The sequence below is a fragment of the Oncorhynchus clarkii genome, chromosome 25 (genome assembly GCF_045791955.1).
Source record: "Oncorhynchus clarkii lewisi isolate Uvic-CL-2024 chromosome 25, UVic_Ocla_1.0, whole genome shotgun sequence".
Classification (NCBI taxonomy): Eukaryota; Metazoa; Chordata; class Actinopteri; order Salmoniformes; family Salmonidae; genus Oncorhynchus; species Oncorhynchus clarkii.
The window spans coordinates 4,792,076-4,814,319 of record NC_092171.1 but is presented as its reverse complement, the minus strand read 5'-3'; the positions used below and the strand labels follow the sequence as shown (position 1 = coordinate 4,814,319).

The 22,244-nt window shown below is 40.9% G+C and overlaps 1 protein-coding gene across 1 annotated transcript in view; it reads right to left on the bottom strand.

Annotated features, from left to right (window-relative positions):
• LOC139383484 (MAM domain-containing glycosylphosphatidylinositol anchor protein 1-like) overlaps window positions 1-22,244 on the bottom strand; it is a 297,322-nt gene that overhangs the window by 99,463 nt on the left and 175,615 nt on the right. The window contains exon 7 of the mRNA XM_071128041.1: window positions 3,732-4,001. Within this exon, the coding sequence (XP_070984142.1) occupies window positions 3,732-4,001 (270 nt within the window). The remainder of the gene's footprint in view (window positions 1-3,731; window positions 4,002-22,244) is intronic.

Here is a 22,244-nt window from a genome sequence, read left to right as displayed (position 1 = left end):
GTGAGTGTTGACGAGGACAAGGCTGAAGATCACTCTGTCATGCTGATTGAGTTAGAATAACAGACTGGAAGTTCAAAAGGAGGGTGGTGCTTGGAAACATTTTTCTTCCTCTGTCAATCGTGGGTACCTGCAAGGAAACACGTGCCGTCATCATTGCTTTACACAAAAAGGGCTTCACAGGCAAGGATTTTGCTGCCAGTATAATTTATCGGATCATCAAGATCTTCAAGGAGAGCGGTTCAATTGTTGCAAAGAAGGCTTCAGGGCGCCCAAGAAAGTCCAGCAAGTGCCAGGACTGTCTCCTAAAGTTGATTCAGCTGGGGGATTGCAAAGTCCCTCTTTGTCATGCAAATGAACTGAATCCCCCCCAAAAAATATTGACTGCATTTCAGCCCTGCCACAAAAGGACCAGCTAACATCATGTCAGTGATTCTCTCGTTAACACAGGTGTGAGTGTTGACGCGGACAAGGCTGGAGATCACTCTGTCATGTTGATTGAGTTTGAATAACAGACTGGAAGCTTCAAAAGGAGGGTGGTGCTTGGAATCATAAATCAACCATTTATCGGATCTTCAAGGAGAGCGCTTCAATTGTTGTGAAGAAAAGTCCAGCAAGAGCCAGGATCGTCTCCTAAAGTTGATTCAGCTGCGGGATTGGGGCACCACCAGTACAAAGCTTGCTCAGGAATGGCAGCAGGCAGGTGTGAGTGCATCTGCATGCACAGTGAGGCAAAGACTTTTGGAGGATGGCCCGGTGACAAGAAGGGCAGCAAAGAAGCCACTTCTCTCCAGGAAAAACATCAGGGACAGACTGATATTCTGGGATTGGACTGCTGAGGACTGAGAAAGTCATTTTCTCTGATGAATCCCCTGTCCGATTGTTTGGGGAATCTGGAAAAAAGCTTGTCAAGAGAAGACAAGGTGAGCGCTATCATCAAGTCCTGTGTCATGCCAACAGTAAAGCATCCTGAGACCATTCATATTTGGGGTTGCTTCTCAGCCAAGGGGGTGGGCTCACACACAATTTTGCCTAAGAACACAGCCATGAATAAAGAATGGTACCAACACATCCTCCGAGAGCAACTTCTCCCAACCATCCAGGAACAGTTTGGTGACGAACAATGCCTTTTCCAGCATGATGGAGCACCTTGCCATAAGACAAAAGTGATAACTAAGTGGCTCGGGGAACAAAACATCGATATTTTGGGTCCATGGCCAGGAAACTCCCCAGACCTTCATCCCATTGAGAACTTGTGGTTAATCCTCAAGAGGCGGGTGGACAAACAAAAACCCACATATTCTGACAAACTCCAAGCAAGAATTGGCTGCCATCAGTCAGGATGTGGCCCAGAAGTTAATTGACAGCATGCCAGGGTGGATTGCAGAGGTCTTGAAAAAAAAGGGTCAACACTGCAAATATTGACTCTTTGCATCAACTTCATGTATTTGTCAATAAAATCATTTGACACTTATGAAATGCTTGTAATTACACTTCAGTGTTCCATACTAACATCTGACAAAAATATCTAAAGACACTGAAGAAGCAAACTTTGTGGAAATTAATATTTGTGTAATTCTCAAAACTTTTGGCCACAACTGTACAGGGGGTACCGGTACAGAGTCAATGTCAATGTGTGGAGGCACCGGTGTCGAGGTAATTGAGCTAATATGCACATGTAGGTAGAGTTATTCACATCGCTTCCTATCTCACTCATCAGCATAGCAGGTAGTGGTTATAATGATACCTCATCAGCATAGCAGATATTTATAGGGTAGTGTCATAATGGTACCTCATCAGCTTAGTGTCACCTCTCTCCTACTTTAAGCAAACGTGTGGAATGTCATTCACCTATTAAATTTGGCCTATGAGCGTGGCACACTAAGGCAATTCCACCATCATTAATTATTAACCTATGGGCTCACATGCAATAATCACTTTCCTTTCTTTCAACCAATGGGCATGAAGCTAGTGGAGTATTTATGTTAACTCAAACCTTGTGTCTCCCACTTACTGTTTTGCAACAGGTCTTCCAACGACCTTCCACCTCCCCACCACCAACTGAAAGTCCGTCATCGGATTCCCATTTTCCCAGTACAGTTAAGTGTGTACTAGATTGAAATGTGGTTAGGTCTATGTGGGGAACTTGCTGACATGGAGAGAATTACATCAATTTTGCAACAAAGACAGCATAGGTAAGAAGATGTCTGGTCAGAGTTCCTGACATTGTACTGGTTTCATTTTGTAATTTCTGGATTTTAGTTTTTTCTGATGTGGCTTTATCCATATTGTATTCTTATTCACACTCTTTGCTCTGTACAGAAAAAATGTACTCAACATATGAATCTCATTATGCACTTGTGAAAAGACTGAAGCGTTACTTTGTATGTATTGTACATGCTCTTTATGTGCTCTTGAATAAAAAATAAAACATCTGGACTCTTCACTGGCCACTCTTTTATGTGTGTTTGAGGTTGTTGTCATGCTGGAAGACTCACACAGTTTTTGGACTCTAGGTTGAACATTGTGTTTTGGAGTGGAATCTTTTGATTTCATGATGTCTTGCACATATTCAAGGCCCGTAGTAGTACCAGTGGCAGCAAAGCAATCCCACAGCATTTTCTAACCTCCACTCTAATTGATTGTAGGGATGGGGTTCTTTTCTTTGAACACTTAATTTGGTCATTGGTAAACATAGGAAGATACCACTGCTGAAGGAGACACAAGAAAGCCTGATTGACCTTCTCAAAACCCCACCTAAACAAGCTTAAATCCTGGGGCAACTGTTCTATGGACCTGGCAAGATAGTCACAAAACAAAATATCCACCACCTTATTTTACAGTACCTGTGGGGTTATTTTTCTGCTCATGCATTCTTATTTCGATGCCAAACCCTCCACTGGTGTGTAACCAAAGAGCTCTATTTTCATGTCACCCAACAAATGTAAAGTTTGCTTAAAGCATTGGCACTTAGATTGGAACCGGTGTCATAGTCAGATGACATGAAAATAGAGCTCTTGGTGTTGAAATAATGATGCATGAGAAAAAAATAACCTCAAAGATGGTGGATCTTTGATGTTATGGGCCTATTTTGCTTCCACTGGTTCTGGGGCACTTAAGGTCAATGGCACACTGAACTTTATCCATTACAAGGACATTTTAGCCAAAAACTTCGCAAGTGGATCTTTCAGCAAGACAATAACCCCAATCACACACAAAATCCACAAAGAAATGGTTAATTGACCACAAAATCAAAATGTTGCAATGGCCATGTAAAGTTTTTTGAACCCCATTGAAAACCTCTGCTTTAAATTGAAGAGGGCAGTCCAAGGATATCAAGGATCTGCCAATATCCTGTATGGAGGAAGGGTTTTTAGAAAAGGCTCAGTGCCATTGTCCTCGCAAGGTGAGGTATTGAATGGTATTGAAAACAGAGGTGCCAATCATTTTGACCCCTTTCTTTTTGAGAAAAATATTACTTGTTAACAAAATCTCTTTCTCTGAGCAATTGCATTGGTATAAAATAATATAATTTCCCCATCATTTTAGCATACAATATACTGTAGCTCAGTTTTTGTGTTGTCTTTTTTGCTCCTTTATCAAGGGTGCCAATAATTTCAGATCCTACTGTATATCACTGCAAACAGTCGAACATACACTCACTACTGTGTATCAGTGCAAATTCAAACCCTCTAGACATGCCCAAACAGTCAAACATAAACACACACACTGACTTCGGACGAGGAGGTTGACGTTCCTCTTGGCTGGGTTCCCCACATTGTTGACTGCAGTGCAGTTGTAGAAGCCTGAGTCGGCGGGCGTCACCGAGCGCAACTCCAGAGTCCCGTCTCTTACCAACGAGTTTCTCGGCAATGGGTTGAGGTAGCGCGACCAGGTGACGGTGGGTTTAGGCAATCCGGCGGTCACCTCGCATGACAGGGTCACGTCCTTCCCGGGGTCTACCACCAAGGATTCGTTGACAGAAAGCCGTAGAGCAGGGGGAGCTGAGGGAAGAGGAGGGGGAGAAGAGTGGCGAAGGTGTGAGTTTGTCATTGTTTAAATATGTATTCATGGAATTTTCTACATTGTTGTTAGACAGAGAGCAGGGGGAACTCAGGAAGAGTGGGAGTGGAGACAGTGATGGCTCACAGATTCATGTACGCATTCCATACGCATCCGCGCACACACACACACACACACACACACACACACACACACACACACACACACACACACACACACACACACTGTAAACCCAGAGCTGTGTAGACATTAAATGTAGCTTACATCTTAAGCTCTGTGTCGGTCTTCAACCACATTCATTAAAGACTGGATTACAAGCATCCCTCTCTTGGAGTCCCCAAACAACTAGACACGGACAAAGTGCACCGAACAAGTAATCTAAAGCAGATTCAAAATACTCTTCACTAATAAGATATGAGCTAAATCAATATCATTTTCTAAGAGTAAGATTATGGCAGTGCACTCACTGTGTCATTTGATAACTAAATAGCAACATGTGGTATTTGAAAGGGTTAAAAAGATACAGTTGACCTGTTGGATACATCTGTATTGATTTGTAAAGCAAGCTCTATTAAATGTTCCCTTTACCTCTCATTTCTGTTGATCCAGAGACAGATGGAAAGAATGTGGGCATCACACTCACTCCCTTAAACAGACATTATTAATTTTGAAAGGATGTATGTCCATTTGGTCTTGTTACCTATACACCCCATACAGCATTAGTCGGAAATACTTTACATTAAGTTTCTCATAACTTTGTAGTAAAAATAGTAATAACATTATATTAACATGTGTTACATAGTACTTGAATAGCTGCATCTATTGCAAATTAATTCCATGGCAGGAATTGTGACCGCCGTCAAGTCATAAGCCACCAAAACAATTAAAAAGTCAAGTTTTTCTAATTTCATAACTGTCCTTTATGGAACAACTGTTGAATGACCTTAAATACAGTATGCAGAGAACATAGAGAGGGCAAAAAACATCAGAACGCTTGTCAGAGATCGATAGCAGCTCAACACATTGGAAATACAGAAGGCAAGGCCGGGAAGAGTGAAACAAAACACTCAAGAGCAGACAAAGGAGGAAAAAAAGACAGGGTCGTGTCTGGGAGGAGAAAAAAGGGCAACTCCAAAGGGACATTAATCGTCAAAGATGCAGTTCAACATGGAATTTTGTGCCTTGACTGTGCCCCGGCCCCCTGTGCTGTTGGAGAGCAGATGCTGGAAGAGTGTGGGACTGCTGTACCAATTGTCCACATAAAAAGTGTGGCCCATCCCGAGATGAGGAGCTGTGATATTTACAAAAACTTACAAACACTTGGGTGCCAGTTAGGTAATGCAAAATTCATAGGCAACTAACTGCTATTAAGTTACTGTGAAATGTGATGAAAGGTGCTCAACCTTTGCAAGATAACAGAACACACTTAATTTGGATAATCCGGATAGTTAGATAGATAGATAGATGCTCTACAGATGGACATATTGTCAACAAACTATCTGTTGATAAGCAACTGCTTGCTAAAGTTACAGTTAGAATAAGGTTTAGGGCTGGTAAATGTTACTGATAGTCTGTAGAGCATCTACAGATGGATTATCCAAATAAAGTGTTACCCATAACCATAACCACTTAAACTGGTACACTTCCAAGACCATTGGCACAAATACAAAAAATCAGTAACTTGTTGTTTACCGTGCTTTCACTGCAACCAGTAGCCTGTAGTGTACAGTAAAACTTTTTAAACCATCACAGCTGTAAAGAACCCTTTCACTGCAACCAGTAGCCTGTAGTTTAAGGTAAAACTTTTTAAACCATCACAGCAGTAAAGAACCCTCAATGATATGCAACAACAAAAAATTGTTAGACGTATCACCCTCACCCCTGACAAATAACTGCTCAATAACCTTGATTTCGTGTGGTTGTACAACCATTCTGTTCTTTCGCTCTTTACCATCAATCCAAGATGGCATAGCAGTCAGACGTCCTTTGTCCTCGTCTTGTCGTGTCCAGTGTATATAAATATTTACATCTTTCTTCGCATATCTTTTATATATTTCCTTTTTCAAAAACTCTACTTCAAAACACTCTCCTGCAACCCGCCTCACCAAGTTTTTTAAAAAAGTATTATTTACCTCAAATCTGAAATCCACAATAGAAGCTAGCCTGAAGCTAACCAGAAGCTAACCAGAAACTAGCCAGAAGCTAGCCAAAAGCTAGCCAGGAGCTAACCAGGAGCTAACCAGAAGCTAGCCAGAAGCTAGCCAGTTTACCATTAGATTACAGTAAATGACTTATCATTGTGGGAAAAAATGTAACACTACCAAAATTAAACACAGTAGCAGTTCACATACTATATTTATGAATATTCAAACTACAATGCCACACAAAAAGCACATGGGCAACACAGTCAAATCACATTTTTTAAAATGTTTTTATTTATTTATTTCACCTTTATTTAACCAGGTAGGCTAGTTGAGAACAAGTTCTTATTTACAACTGTGACCTGGCCAAGATAAAGCATAGCAGTGTGAACAGACAACAACACAGAATTACACATGGAGTAAACAATTAACAAGTCAATAACACAGCAGAAAAAAAAGAGTCTATATACATTGTGTGCAAAAGGCATGAGGAGGTAGGCAAATAATTACAATTTTGCAGATTAACACTGGAGTGATAAATGATCAGATGGGCATGTACAGGTAGAGATACTGGTGTGCAAAAGAGCAGAAAAGTAAACAAATATAAACAGTATGGGGATGAGGTAGGTAAATTGGGTGGGCAATTTACCGATAGACTATGTACAGCTGCAGCGATCGGTTAGCTGCTCAGATAGCAGATGTTTGAAGTTGGTGAGGGAGATAAAAGTCTCCAACTTCAGCGATTTTTGCAATTCGTTCCAGTCACAGGCAGCAGAGAACTGGAACGAAAGGTGGCCAAATGAGGTGTTGGCTTTAGGGATGATCAGTGAGATACACCTGCTGGAGCGCGTGCTACGGGTGGGTGTTGCCATCGTGACCAGTGAACTGAGATAAGGCGGAGCTTTACCTAGCATGGACTTGTAGATGACCTGGAGCCAGTGGGTCTGGCGACGAATATGTAGCGAGGGCCAGCCGACTAGAGCATACAGGTCGCAGTGGTGGGTGGTATAAGGTGCTTTAGTAACAAAACGGATGGCACTGTGATAAACTGCATCCAATTTGCTGAGTAGAGTATTGGAAGCTATTTTGTAGATGACATCGCCAAAGTCGAGGATCGGTAGGATAGTCAGTTTTACTAGGGTAAGTTTGGCGGCGTGAGTGAAGGAGGCTTTTTTGCGGAATAGAAAGCTGACTCTAGATTTGATTTTAGATTGGAGATGTTTGATATGAGTCTGGAAGGAGAGTTTACAGTCTAGCCAGACACCTAGGTACTTATAGATGTCCACATATTTTAAGTCGGAACAATCCAGGGTGGTGATGCTAGTCGGGAGTGCGGGTGCAGGCAGCGAACAGTTGAAAAGCATACATTTGGTTTTACTAGCATTTAAGAGCAGTTGGAAAGCCACGGAAGGAGTGTTGTATGGCATTGAAGCTCGTTTGGAGGTTAGATAGCACAGTGTCCAAGGAAGGGCCAGAAGTATACAGAATGGTGTCGTCTGCGTAGAGGTGGATCAGGGAATCGCCCGCAGCAAGAGCAATATCATTGATATATACAGAGAAAAGAGTCGGCCAGAGATTGAACCCTGTGGCACCCCCATAGAGACTGCCAGAGGACCGGACAACATGCCCTCCGATTTAACACACTGAACTCTGTCTGCAAAGTAGTTGGTGAACCAGGCAAGACAGTCATTAGAAAAACCGAGGCTACTGAGTCTGCTGATAAGAATATGGTGATTGACAGAGTCAAAAGCCTTGGCCAGGTCGATGAAGACGGCTGCACAGTACTGTCTTTTCTCGATGGCGGTTATGATATCGTTTAGTACCTTGAGCATGGCTGAGGTGCATCCGTGACTGGATCGGAAACCAAATTGCACAGCGGAGAAGGTACTCGAGATGGTCAGTGACCTGTTTGTTGACTTGGCTTTTGAAGACCTTAGATAGGCAGGGCAGGATGGATATAGGTCTGTAACAGTTTGGGTCCAGGGTGTCTCCCCCTTTGAAGAAGGGAATGACTGCGGCAGCTTTCCAATCCTTGTGGATCTCAGACGATATGAAAGAGAGGTTGAACAGGCTGGTAATAGGGGTTACGACGATGGCGGCGGATAGTTTCAGAAATAGAGGGTCCAGATTGTCAAGCCCAGCTGATTTGTACGGGTCCAGGTTTTACAGCTCTTTCTGAAGCTAGTTTTTGCTAAATATTATTAAGAATTTAAAATTGTATTCTTAGATAATCTGTACCTGTTTTGATGTTTTATATGCATTGCTTTGTTTGTGGCCAGGCTGTATTAAATTATATAAATAAATATACAAGAGGTACAGTTAAAGTCGGATGTTTACATACACCTTAGCCAAATACTACATTTAAACTCAGTTTTTCACCATTCCTGACATTTAATCCCAGTAAAATTTCCCTGTTTCAGGTCAGTTAGGATCACCACGTTATTTTAAGAATGTGAAATGTCAGAATAATAGTAGAGAGAATGATTTATTTCAGCTTATATTTCTTTCATCACATCACAAGTTTACATACACTCAATTAGTATTTGTTAGCATTGCCCTAAAATTGTTTAACTTGGGTCAAATGTTTCGGGTAGCCTACCACAAGCTTCCCACAATAAATTGGCTGAATTTTGGCCCATTCCTCCTGACAGATTGATGTAACTGAGTCAGATTTGTTGGCCTCCTTGCTCGCACACGCTTTTTCAGTTCTGTCCACAGATTTTCTATGGGATTGACGTCAGGGCTTTGTGATGGCCACTCCAATACCTTGACTTTGTTGTCCTTAAGCCATTTTGCCACAACTTTGGAAGTATGCTTGGGGTCATTGTCCATTTGCAAGACCCATTTGCGACCAAGCTTTAACTTCCTTACTAATGTCTTGAGATGTTGCTTCAATATATGTGCAACAGTCCCTCCTGCAGCAAAGCACCCCCACAACACGATGCTTCCACCCCCGTGCTTCACGGTTGGGATGGTGTTCTTCGGCTTGCAAGCCTCCCAGCTTTTCCTCTAAACATAATAACGGTCATTATGGCCAAACAGTTCAAATGATGTCATGGCTTTAGAAGCTTCTGATTGACTCAAATGATGTCAATTAGCCTATTGGAGGTGTAGCTGTGGATGTACAGTATTTCAAGGCCTACCTTCAAAAGCAGTGCCTCTTTGCTTGACATCATGGGAAAATCAAAATAAATCAGCCAAGACCTCAAAGGAAAAATTGTAGACCTCCACAAGTCTAGATCATCCATGGGAGCAATTTCCAAACGCCTGAAGGTACCACGTTCATCTGCACAAACAATAGTACGCAAGTATTACCACCATGGGATCACACAGCTGTCATACTGCTCTGGAAGGAGATGCGTTCTGTCTCCTAGAGATGAACGCACTTTGGTACGTGCAAATCAATCCCAGAACAGCAAAGGACCTTGTGAAGATGCTGGAGCGAACAGGTACAAAAGTATCTACATCCACAGTAAAACGAGTCCTATATCGACATAACCTGAAAGGCCGCTCAGCAAGGAAGAAGCCACTGCTCCAAACCCGCCATAGAAAAGCCAGAATACGGTTTGCAACTGCACATGGGGACAAAGATTGTATTTTTTGGAGAAATATCCTCTGGTCCGATGAAACAAAAATAGAACTGTTTGAGTGTGAGTTTTTGTCACAACCCGGCTCGTGGGAAGTGACAAAGAGCTCTTATAGGACCAGGGCACAAATAATAATATAACAATAATTAATAATTTTGCTTTTTATTTCACCATCTTACATGTTCATGAAAAATTGTGAATAACTCACCACAGGTTAATGAGAAGTGTGTGCTTGAAAGGATGCACATAACTCTGCATTGTTGGGTTGTATTGGAGAGTCTCAGTCTTAAATTATTTTCCACACACAGTCTGTGCCCGTATTTAGTTTTCATGCTAGTGAGGGCTGAGAATCCACTTTCACATAGGTACATGTTTGCAAAGGGCATCGGTGTCTTAACAGTATGATTTGCCAATGCAGGATACTCTGAGCGCAGCCCTATCCAGAAATCTGGCAGTGGCTTCTGATTAAATTCAATTTTCACAGAACCACATGTTGCAATTTCGATGAGGCTCTCTTGTTCAGATATCGGTAAGTGGACTGGAGGCAGGGCATGAAAGGTATAACGAATCCAGTTGTTTGTGCTGTCCGTTTCGGGAAAGTACCTGCGTAACTGCGCACCCAGCTCACTCAGGTGCTTCGCTACATCACATTTGACATTGTCCGTAAGCTTGTGTTAATTTGCACACAAAAAAATCATACAATGATGGAAAGATTTGTGTGTTGTCCTTGTTAATGCAGACAGAAAAGAGCTCCAACTTCTTGTCCCACACATTTAATATAGTTGCGGAGAGTCCCTGTAATCCCAGATTCAGATCATCCAGATGAGAAAAAACATCACCCAGATAAGCCAGTCGTGTGAGAAACTCGTCATCATCAAGCGGTCAGACAAGTGGAAATGATGGTCAGTAAAGGACACTTTAAGCTCGTCTCTCAATTTAAAAAAGTGTCAATACTTTGACAACCAGCGAAGTTCGGCATGTTGTAAAAGCGTTACATGGTCGCTGCCCATATCATTGCATAATGCAGAAAATACACGAGAGTTCAGGGGCCTTGCTTTAAAAACATCCAAAAGATTGATTCCATATATCGTTTGACTTGTTTCAAACTGGGATTCCTGGGAGTGCCTTCTGATCAAGATCATCAAATGTAAGTGAATATTTATAGTGTTATTTCTAACTTCTGTTGACCCCAAAATTGCAGATATTTCTCTGGCTGGATTGGGCGCCGTTCTCAGTTTATGTTTTTTCCGTAAAGTTTTTAAAAAATCTGACACAGCGGTTGCATTAAGGAGAAGTCTATCTTTAATTCTGTGAATAACAGTTTATTATGAATATTTCTGCAAACCCCCAGATGTTTTGGAATCAAAACATTACTGCACGTAAAGCGCCAATGTAAACTGAGACTTTTGGATATAAATATGCACATTATCGAACAAAACATGCATATATTGTGTAACATGATGTCCTATGAGTGTCATCTGATGAAGATCATCAAAGGTTAGGGATTAATTTGATCTATATTTCTGCTTTTTGTGACTCCTATCTTTGTCTGGAAAAATGGCTGTGTTTTTTTTACTTGGCTATGACCTAACATAATCATATATTGTGTTTTCGCTGTAAAGCATTTTTTAAATTGGACACAATGGGTATATTAACAAGAAGTTTATCTTTCATTTCCTGTATTGGACTTGTTAATGTGTGAAAATTACATATGTCTAAAAAATATTTTTGAATTTCGTGCGCTGCCTTTTCAGCGGAATGTTGTCGAGGGCTTCCGCTAGCGGAACGCCAGCGCTAGAAAGGGTAACAAAGTTAACCATTTTCACTGTAGTGAAATACATATTTCAAGCTGTCAGGCATTCCCTTGGCAGCAAGAGCCTCTCGGTGGATGCTGCAGTGTACCCAAGTGGCGTCGGGAGCAACTGCTTGCACTCGCGTTACCATTCCACTATATCTCCCTGTCATGGCTTTTGCACCATCAGTACAGATACCAACACATCTTGACCACCAAAGTCCATTTGATGTCACAAATCTGTCCAGTACTTTCAAAATATCCTCTCCTGTTGTCCTGGTTTCCAGTAGTTTGCAGAAGAGGATGTCTTCCTTAATTGACCCCCCATAAACGTAAACAGACATATACCAAGAGCTATGCCGGGCCCGCCACGTCTGTTGACTCATCCCGCTGTAACACATAGATTTCACTGACTTGTATGCAAAGCAGTAATTGTTCCAGAGCTAGCACACCTGATTCAACTTGTCAAATAATCATCAAGCCCTTGATGAGATGAATCAAGTGAGCTAATATAACCAATGTGAAATGACTAGCTAGTTAGCGGGGTGCGCGCTAATAACGTTTTAATCGGTGACGTCACTCGCTCTGAGACCTTGCAGAATTTGTTCTCCTTGCTCTGCAAGGGCTGCGGCTTTTGTGGAGCAATGGGTAACGATGCTTCGAAGGTGGCTGTTGTTGATGTGTGCAGAGGGTCCCTGGTTCGACCCCAGGTAGGGGCGAGGAGAGGGACGGAAGCAATACTGTTACTCTAGTTCAGGGCTAAAACTAAATTGTGAAACGTCTGGGGTACACGAGGAGAGGTTTGAGAACCACTGCACAAGAGAAACAGCCGCTTATACGTCTCAATGTGCTACCTCTCTTATTCGTCCATCACATTAAAACAATTGATTCACAGGAACAGGAAAGTAAAAAAAAAATTGACAGAAAGAGAGAAGGAAAAACTCCACAGAGGAGGAGGCTGGGTGAGAAGTATCGCTTCAATTTCTTGGTGAAGACAAAATAAGAGAAAGAGGGTGGGAAAACCCCCACAGAGGAGGCCTGGGTGGAGAAGTATTGCTTCAATTGCCCACTAGTGCGGGCGGGCAGACGTGCGAAGATTAGGTTGTGTTTGTCCCAAAGTAATGGAATTGATGTGTTCCTAGTGGGGTTTACAGCGAGGTAACAAATGGGAAACATTTGTAAAGTAATCTCGCAGCGTTCACACACACACATTCATACAAGAGCAATCCATGGGGATTAGGTCAAATCTAGTGGATAGAGTGATGAGAGGAGGGGGGGGGTGGTTAAAGAGGAAGAACACAGGGATAAATGGAGAGGAGGAGAGCTAATAATGATAGCGGAAGGAGGAGAAGAAAAAACATTGTGTCTAGAGAGAGGATGAGAGAGATGGAGAATGCCAGAGAGACAGAGATAGATGGGTGAGGGAATACAGAGCTGAGGAAGTAGAGAAATAAGTGGTAAAAACATGAGAAAGAGGTGGGTGTTTTCTGTCCGTTATGCATGTGGCACATATAAAAGTAGTTTACTATATGAATAAGGGGTAACACTTTATCTTACAGTAAATTACCTTAAAGGCATCTCTTTGATACGCAAACTTCAAGAAATTTAGATGCAGTTAGCATTAACATAATCTCAAACAAATTTGGTGATACACAAAGCAATTTAAACAACATTGAATTTGCATCACCGATGTCTCGGAAGCGTGTCTCACCCTTTTGTTCCATGCTGGCTGAAGACCTAGCTAGCCTGCAAACTAGCTAAGACCAGACACAGATGAAAGGGAAGCATATACAGTAAGTATATTTGCCATAGATTAATAGTGTAAACTTGTAATATTTGCTGACACACTAGTCAAATTTTGGCACCAGTAGAGTAGCTATCTAGCTATATAAACCACGCCCCTTTGCAAACATGCCTTCTCCGATGTTCGTTACAATGACGTTGTTATTTAATTTAGGTAAGAGAATATTATGTTACCATTGGTGTATTAAAATGAGAGTTAGAGTGATGTCACCCGATCCCCTTAATAATCCCACCTCCTGAATGTAATTATTTGACGTGGGGGAGCGGTCCAGTAACTTTATGATCAAACTTTATCAACATGGAAGCAACATTTTTGTCACGCCCTGAACTTAGAGAGCATTTTTATTTCTCTATTTGGTTAGGTCAGGGTGTGATTTGGGTGGGCATTCTAGTTTGTCTGTTTCTTTGTTGGCCGGGTATGGTTCAAAATTGGGAATCATACTTAGGCAGCCTTTTTCCCACCTGTGTTTGTGGGTAATTATTTATTTTCTGTGAGCGTTTGTGTGCGCCACGGTTGCGTCGCGTTCGGTTTCTGTTTCACAAAAATGCGCCTTGGCTCATTTATGCGCCTTGGCTCATTTATGACAGGGAGTATAAGAGTATAAGACAGCGAACGTGACAATTTGTCATACTTTGGTCAACATACTTTGATCTGGTTTCCTCCACATATCATCCAATTTCATGATTTCGACTGTTCATGGCCTTTAACTTCACCTTCATTTATTACTGTAGATATAGAAATAAGTATAGGTAGAAGAGCTACAATTTTACCAGATAAACAATAGTTGGAATTCCATTGTTCTGAAAACAGCCCCCCCCCCCCCCCCACTAAGTCTCAAGACTCATCAATTAAATTATGTCTACATCGTCACCCCTCTCCATGCACCTGTTGATAACACTACCAATTAGCTACCATAATCATAACTACATTGTACATGTGCTGTGGTGTAGCTATAGTTATATGCTGTCACATAGTCTTCAACAGAACATATGAACTCTTAACTCTGAAGTCAGATACCTTCCAGAATATATCATGACAGGGTGAAAACCTTTTGTAATTACACACACCAGTGAGAACCGAAAATAGCCATGTCAAATGAGGTGTCATTATAGCCGCTGCACACAGCAACAGATGAAAGTGATTAATGCACACACAAACCGATGTAAAACACAACAACCTCATTAAACCAATCTATCATCGGCAGCAACTCAATACTGGCTGTCTCAATTAGCAAAGACTTAATTAAATTGCTGCGATGCGCGGTGAGCAAGGAGGTTGTTATCTTTTTCTTGATAACGTTTGGTCTCTTCCTCAATGTAACCTGAAGAAAACTAGTCTATTCCCATTAATAAAGTGCACTACTTTTGACCGATAGGGGGAATAGGGTGACATTTGGGATGCACACTTATGCTACACTGTACAATATCTGACAGCTCAAAGCCTAACAGTGAGACATATGTAACGGGTGTTTTTATATACTTTGCATAACATACAGTAAACAAGCTTGGCTATGTATGGCACTCAATGTTTAACAGGCGTTGGCGTGGAGGTAAGCGAATGGCTCTGATGTGAAACACTTCTATACTCCAATGTCCTATTTTTATCTCAATATCAAATCATTTCTGGGTAACAATTAACTTCTTGCTCCTACTTGAGACGCAGATGTCTCAAGTAGACACCTGGAAATGCAAATGCGCTACGCTAAATGCTAAATGTACTCGTTAAAACTCAAACGTTCATCAAAATGCACATACAGGGTATTGAATTAAAGCTACACTCGTTAAGAACCTAGCCAACAAGTCAGATTTTTAAAATGCTTTTCGGCGAAAGCATGAGAAGCTATTATCTGATAGCATGCAACACCCCAAAATGCCTGAATGCGACGTAAACAAAGATTTAGCTTAGCCGGCGCTACACAAAACGCAAAAATAAAATATAAAACATTCATTACCTTTGACGAGCTTCTTTCTTGGCACTCCTATATGCCCCATAAACATCACTATTGGGTCTTTTTTTCGTTTAAATCGGTCCATATATACCCAAAATAGCTTTCTATGGAAGCTGTGTGATTCAGAAAAAAACATTGTTTTAAAACGCTGCGTCATTTTTTTAAATTAAAAAAGTCGACGATAAACTTTCACAAAACACTTCGAAATACTTTTGTAATCCAACTTTAGGTATTAGTAAACGTTTATAATCTATCAAAATGATTACAGGGCGATGTGTATTCAATAGCTCCTCGTCTTCAAATCAATGGCTGCCAAAGTGCACATTCAAAACATCCTGGTGGAGACCGGAAGAAATTGAATCCAGTTAGTTGGATTTACCAACAAAAAAGTCCATGGAAAATGACGACAATGGCGACATCGTGTGGAATCTGTAGGAATTGCATGCAGGTCCATAATTAATTTTGTTTTAACAACCCATGAAAGTGACGCATGGAAATTATTTTTAGCTTTCAGAGAGCAGTTTTTCTTGCACTTTGACCCAATGCCTGCAACCCAGAAGTTGGGTCAACCAAACAACCCAGCATTTTTTTATGTGGCCCAATGCCCTTAACCACTAGGCTACCTGCCGACACCCCACACAGAGGACACACGTACACCTTTATACCATTATCTTTGGGTCCCGAGACGCCATCTAAGTGTTCTAGTAGTGTCTTTGTTGTGAGTGTTCTCCGCCCACTCTTATCACCACGGCATCTAGGACTGAGCGTTGTGGAACTATTTATCATCTAGTCACTAATTAGGGGCCCAGACAATTACTGGTGGCTAATCGGCCCCAAAACATAGGTGGAAGTGGTGGAGGGGTGGAGGGGAGGAATTCTTTGGGTATAAAAAATAGATTTAAAAAAAAAGATTTGATAAAATATTGAATTTGGCCTTTACTGCTATAGCCCAGAGAAACACGTTAAATAACATATTCTTAAATTTGACCAACCACCTTGATTCGATCTGATATAGCAAACTTTGTAATTGTGTTTTTTACATTGGATAAAAGCAGAGACACAGAGCTACAAAATGGTATATCATACACTGCACTTGTAACCTCACTTTTGAGAAAATGGCCCGGGAATTGTTTGGTACCTACTGGAGAGCTCTCCTCTGTCTACACCCATTCAGTATTGTTCACACCCTCTTAAGCTTTAGCCCTACCCATCTCTTTAAGGATTCACATGTGAGGTCATGTGCTAAACAGTGAGTAGTGTAGTAAAGATTAAGACTAAAAGTGGTAAAAGTAATAGCCAACAAGAAGGAAAAAAATCCAGGTAAACAGAAAGTGTTGAGATAAAAATATTTTATACATATGACACTTACACAGACACACTTGTCTAAATTGATGGGGCATGTGAATGAAATGCTATAACCTCCAGTCACATCTTGCTAAGTGAATGGGTCTCCACAGAAGGTGTAAACGGTACAGTGAAATGGTTGCTTGCATAGTAGCAAAATCAAAAATAGATAGTGTTGATATAAAGAAAATAATATCAGTAACAATAACAGTGATAGATGAGGTAGTTATGTATATGCATACAATCGGGGGTAAAGTGGCTGAGCAGCAGGATACAAAAAAAATTGTAGCTGCAACATGTGTTAGGAGAGAGAGTCATTTTAATATAAGCACTGCAGATAGTGCTGATGACTGGGAATTTGCCCCCAGTGATGAACTGGTCCATCTGAACCATGCATGAACAAGGGAATTTATATTTTAAGAGCCTGTTTCTGTCCTGCCCTTGACTTTGGTGCAGGGCATTGGATGTCCATAGCCTCTTTGTTGCAAAATTCCCTGATATTCTCAAAAATATACATTTGTCTAGCTGTGTCCAGTCCAGGTGGTGCTTGTACAGACAGACCATCTATGGGAGGAAGGATGTCAGCGTTGCGCAGCAGCTGAAATTATGTCCCAACTGAGTCCGAACACTCCTTGACGACAACAACACCAGGCTCCAGAGCATCAAAGCTGTAAAACAGGAAATAACAACAACAAAAAATTAAGACATTACAACCTTGCATAACATCAAATCCCCTCCCAAGTTTGGACAATAAGAATAACCGCATACAATGAAATGAAAATGATATTCACCTGAAGTGATGGTACTGCTTGAACTGTGGCAGCGGCCTGAAGTACGGCAGTACGGTGTTGTTGCAACCCATAGCTTTCCCCCAGCACCGTACCATCCTCCAGTCCAACCAGCTGTGGGCTGTTAACCCCTGTCTGGCAGATTGGCAGATCTGAAGACCCGAAAGCTGTTCCTCTGGCACTGCCAGCACAGGTCTGGCCTGGGCTTAGTGCTTGAGATGTGGGGCAGCAATTTTCTCCACAGATTCCTTAAGGCAGACAGCCCGACTACACGTACCTCTGGAAAATACAGAAATAATTTGAGATCAATAAAAGGTAAATTAAGTAATCAAAACGTGATGTTTATGCTTTACATACCAAGTGTTGTGTTTGATTCCTTGTAAAGACGTCTCACAGCTGCTTTTGTCACATGGGATGGCAGCAGCTTTCCACCAAAGTATTTGTGTCCTGGGTGGTGTCCTGGTATTACTATTGCATTATCCTCTGCGTCGTTGTTGATGAAGTTCACAACTCACTGCAAGTCCTAATTTCTTCATGTGTAACCATTGCTTGCTTGGGACAGCTGTCTTTTTGATGGGATGCATTAGACCATTCTCCCTGAGTGGTGGAGGAGAGTCAGGCATGTTCTACTGATGCTGAAATACAAATTCCAGATATAAATATGTTGGCATTATCACACAATAAATAGGCGTAATCACCGTCAGACACACCTGGCTAACTTGATGGGTCATGTAATCATCTGCCGAAGTGGAGTCTTTTGTTTAGCAAAACAATGAACCATAATCCTAATCCATAGAGTACTAGCAATACAAGCTGATTGTCATAGCTAGCTAAAAGTAACCAAATAGTTTCAATGTTAGCTAGTTAGCTAGCTATTAGGCTATAACTAGCAATGCAAATGGAATACTGAGATAACATTACTACACAGATCATACGTAATGTTAGCTAGCGAGACAGCCATCTAACGTCAGCTAGCTAGCTCACAGTAAGCTTTAACTTGCAATGAAAACAACTTTCTGACAAAATTAGAAACGTATATTATCTTCTTATGGCTGGGGGCAGTATTGAGTAGCTTGGATGAATAAGGTGCCCAGAGTAAACGGTCTGCTACTCAGGCCCAGTTGCGAATATATGCATATTATTAGTATATTTTAATAAAAAACACTCTGAAGTTTCTAAAACTGTTTGAATGATGTCTGTGAGTATAACAGAACTCATATGGCAGGCAAAAACATGAGAAAAATTCCAACCAGGAAGTGGGAAATCTGAGGTTTGTAGTTTTTCAACTCATTAACTATCAAATATACAGTGTCTATGGGGTCATATTGCCCTTCCTACGGCTTCCACTAGATGTCAACAGTCTTTAGAACCGTGTTTGCTGCTTCTACTGGGAAAGAGGGGGGAATGGGAGCTGAATGAGTCAGAGGTCTGCCAGAGTGGCATGAGTTGGTCATGCGCGTTCACGTGAGAGGTAGCTTGCGTTCCATTGCAATTCTACAGACAAAGGAATTCTCTGGTTGGAACATTATTGATGATTTATGTTAAAATCGTCATAAAGATTGATTCTATACATCTCTTGACATGTTTCTACGGACTGTAATGGAACTTTTTGACTTTGTCTGGCCTGTGCGTCATGAAGATGGATTACTGGGCTAAACGCACAAATAAAAAGGAGGTTTTTGGACATAAATGGACTTTATCGAACAAATCAAACATTTATTGTGGAACTGGGATTCCTGGGAGTGCATTCTGATGAAGATCATCAAAGGTAAGTGAATATTTATAATGCTATTTCTGACTGCTGTTGACTCCACGACATGGCGGATATCTGTATGGCTTGATTTTGTTGTTTGAGCACTGTACTCAGATTATTGCATGGTGTGCTTTTTCGGTATAGCTTTTTTTAAATCTGACAGAGCGGTTGCATTAAGGAGAAGTGTATCTATAATTCCATGCATAATAGTTGTATCTTTTATCAATGTTTATTATGAGTATTTCTGTAAATTGATGTGCCTCTCTACAAAATCACCGGATGTTTTGGAACTACTAATCATAACGCGCCAATGTAAACTGAGATTTTTGGATATAAATATGAACTTTATCGAACAAAACATATATGACTTCATGTTAGAAAATACATGTGAGTGTCATCTGATGAAGATCATCAAAGGTTAGTGATTCATTTTATCTCTATTTCTGCTTTTTGTGACTCCTCTCTTTGGCTGGAAAAATGGCTGTTTTTCTGTAACTAGGTGCAGACCTAACATAATTGTTTGGTGTGCTTTCGTGGTAAATCCTTTTTGAAATCGGACACTGTGGTGGGATTAAGAACAAGTTTATATATAAAATGGTGTAAAATACTTATTTGTTTGAGTAATTTTAATTATGAGATTTCTGTTGTTTTGAATTTGGCACACTGCACTTTCACTGGCTGTTGTCATATTGATCCCGTTAGCGGGATTCAAGTCATAAGAAGATATCAAACAGTAACTAGACTCTTACCCGTACACGTTAATGTTACATGGATTAAAGCTTTACGACAGACTCCAACCCATTTCATTAAATAAGATGTCCTGTGTCCTTTCTGTTTTGTATGTACAGCTTGCTTGGCCCATTGTGTCAAGTCATTCTGGTTCACACAGATCGTGTGCAATTCCATAAGAAACATCAGATCTTTCTCCTTCTCTGTCACGGATGCCATGGTTGCTCCTAGTTTGAATATGTAATCCGGAGACAGTTGTTTTTTTCAACAGCCTTCTTTTGTTCTCTTTCCGACTCCTTCTGCATTTGCAATCAATTGCCAGAATTCTATTAATCTCCTTATGATACTCTGCTTCTACCAGACATTCCACTGATTTCAAAACTCCTTCAACTTCTTCCGTGACAACAACACTGTTGATCGCCGTTTCTTCCCCATCACTGTCATCAGAAGGCTGATGTCTTCTTCAATTAAAATGTTTTTACCTAAATCAGGGATTTCCTCATCTTGTGATTCATTTTGAGAGTCATAGCACAATTGTCATCCAGAAAGTAGTCCATTCCAACTTTTTCCCACTGACCTTTGTCGATAGCGCCTGATACATTCAGGACAGCAATGTTATTGAGAGCAGTAGCAACACATTTGCAGTTCTCCATGGCTAACTTTATATATTTCGAGAAAAAAACTGCAGTAGGAAGGATTACACATAACAAGCAGCTCATTTTATAGACAGAAGATGCTACAGGCAAACCAATCTGAAACTCATCTCTCATGTACAGCCCACTCATTATCTCAGCCAATCATGGCTAGCGGGAAGGTTCCTGACTTTTTCAGTAGCTAAACCAACTAGACTCGCAATTTAACAACTTTATTCACATTTCCAGGCGGCATACAAGTTTGTTATTAATGCACATGAAAGTTCAAATAATCCAGAAGGCATTTCTGTCAGAAAACGCATTTTAGAAGAAAAATAAATCTGATCAAATGACTCTCCTGTGAAGTTGTGACTTGTGACATATGCCTAGTTTCCTGAAACAAGTCATAAATTGCAAAAAAGACAGTCAAAAAATAAATAAGAAACAAGGTTTTGAAGTGTTTGCCCTACAGTATATCTAAACGATATAAGAAAGCTATTTTTTTTAAACCAGTACCGGTTACCTTCAGACGAGTCCCGTGACACTTGAGGGCGTCAAAACAGAAAACACAATTTTCTTCATGAGAGTCTCCCCTTTCCATGGAGTGGTCATAATAGCTTGTAGGTCAAATCATTTGGACGCTACAGAGGTTTTCGTGATTAGACCAATTTTTGGGATGTCTTATGGTCTGACAAACACCACTCTAGCTCTACCACCTTTCACCGCTGATGCGGAAGTTGGCGGATGCGGTGGACAGATCTCTATTTTAAACTGACGTATTATGATGGGGATTTTTTTAAACACCTTAATTCAACTGTAAAAATACTCTACTGCAACTCAGTAGCCAACTCAGAGCCCGGTGACCTCATTTCAAGAACTGATGGGAGAAAGGAGTGCTGGACATTCATTGACTGAAGATGGCAGAAACTGAGGTTTGGTTTGAAACTGCTAGTGAGTCGAGTGAAGCTAATAGTACAGAAAGTGAGAATGAGTGGGTTACAGTCGCAAAGAAAAAGGGAAAGTATTTAAAGCTATGTTGGAAAATAGGAAACCATTAGACTCGTTTTTGTTCAGGGTTTTGGATGAATCCTACTTAGGAAATCCATTTAACATCTCCAGGAAAATCTGGAATGTGTTGGAAGAAAGTGTGGAGTTGGTGAGGGTCACAAGAAGTGGTTTTCTTCAGATTTTCTTCTGTGTCTGTGGTGTTAATTAAGACTCAAAAAAGATATCAGAGTGGAACATTTCCTGCATGGATTTTCATAGCAGGGCACCTATCAAGGGGGTTATTTCTGGGGTGGCGATAGAAATAAAGGCAGAGGATGTAACTGAAGACATCGATGGAGTGGTTGGTGCACGTCGACTGACCTGTATGGTGGACGGAGAAAAGAAGTTCACTTCATCCATGCTACTGTTCTTTGATAAAGAGTCTCTGCACATCCATCACTCCAGTGTTAATGCTAAATTGTAATTATTTCGCCACTATGGCCTATTTATTGCCTTACCTCCCTAATCTTACTACATTTGCACACACTGTATATAGATTTTTCTATTGTGTTATTGACTGTATGTTTGTTTATTCCATGTGTAAATTCGTGTTGTTGTTTTTGTCGCACTGCTTTGATTTATCTTGGCCAGGTCGCAGTTGTAAATGAGAACTTGTTCTCAACTGGCCTACCTGGTTAAATAAAGGTGAAATAAATCAA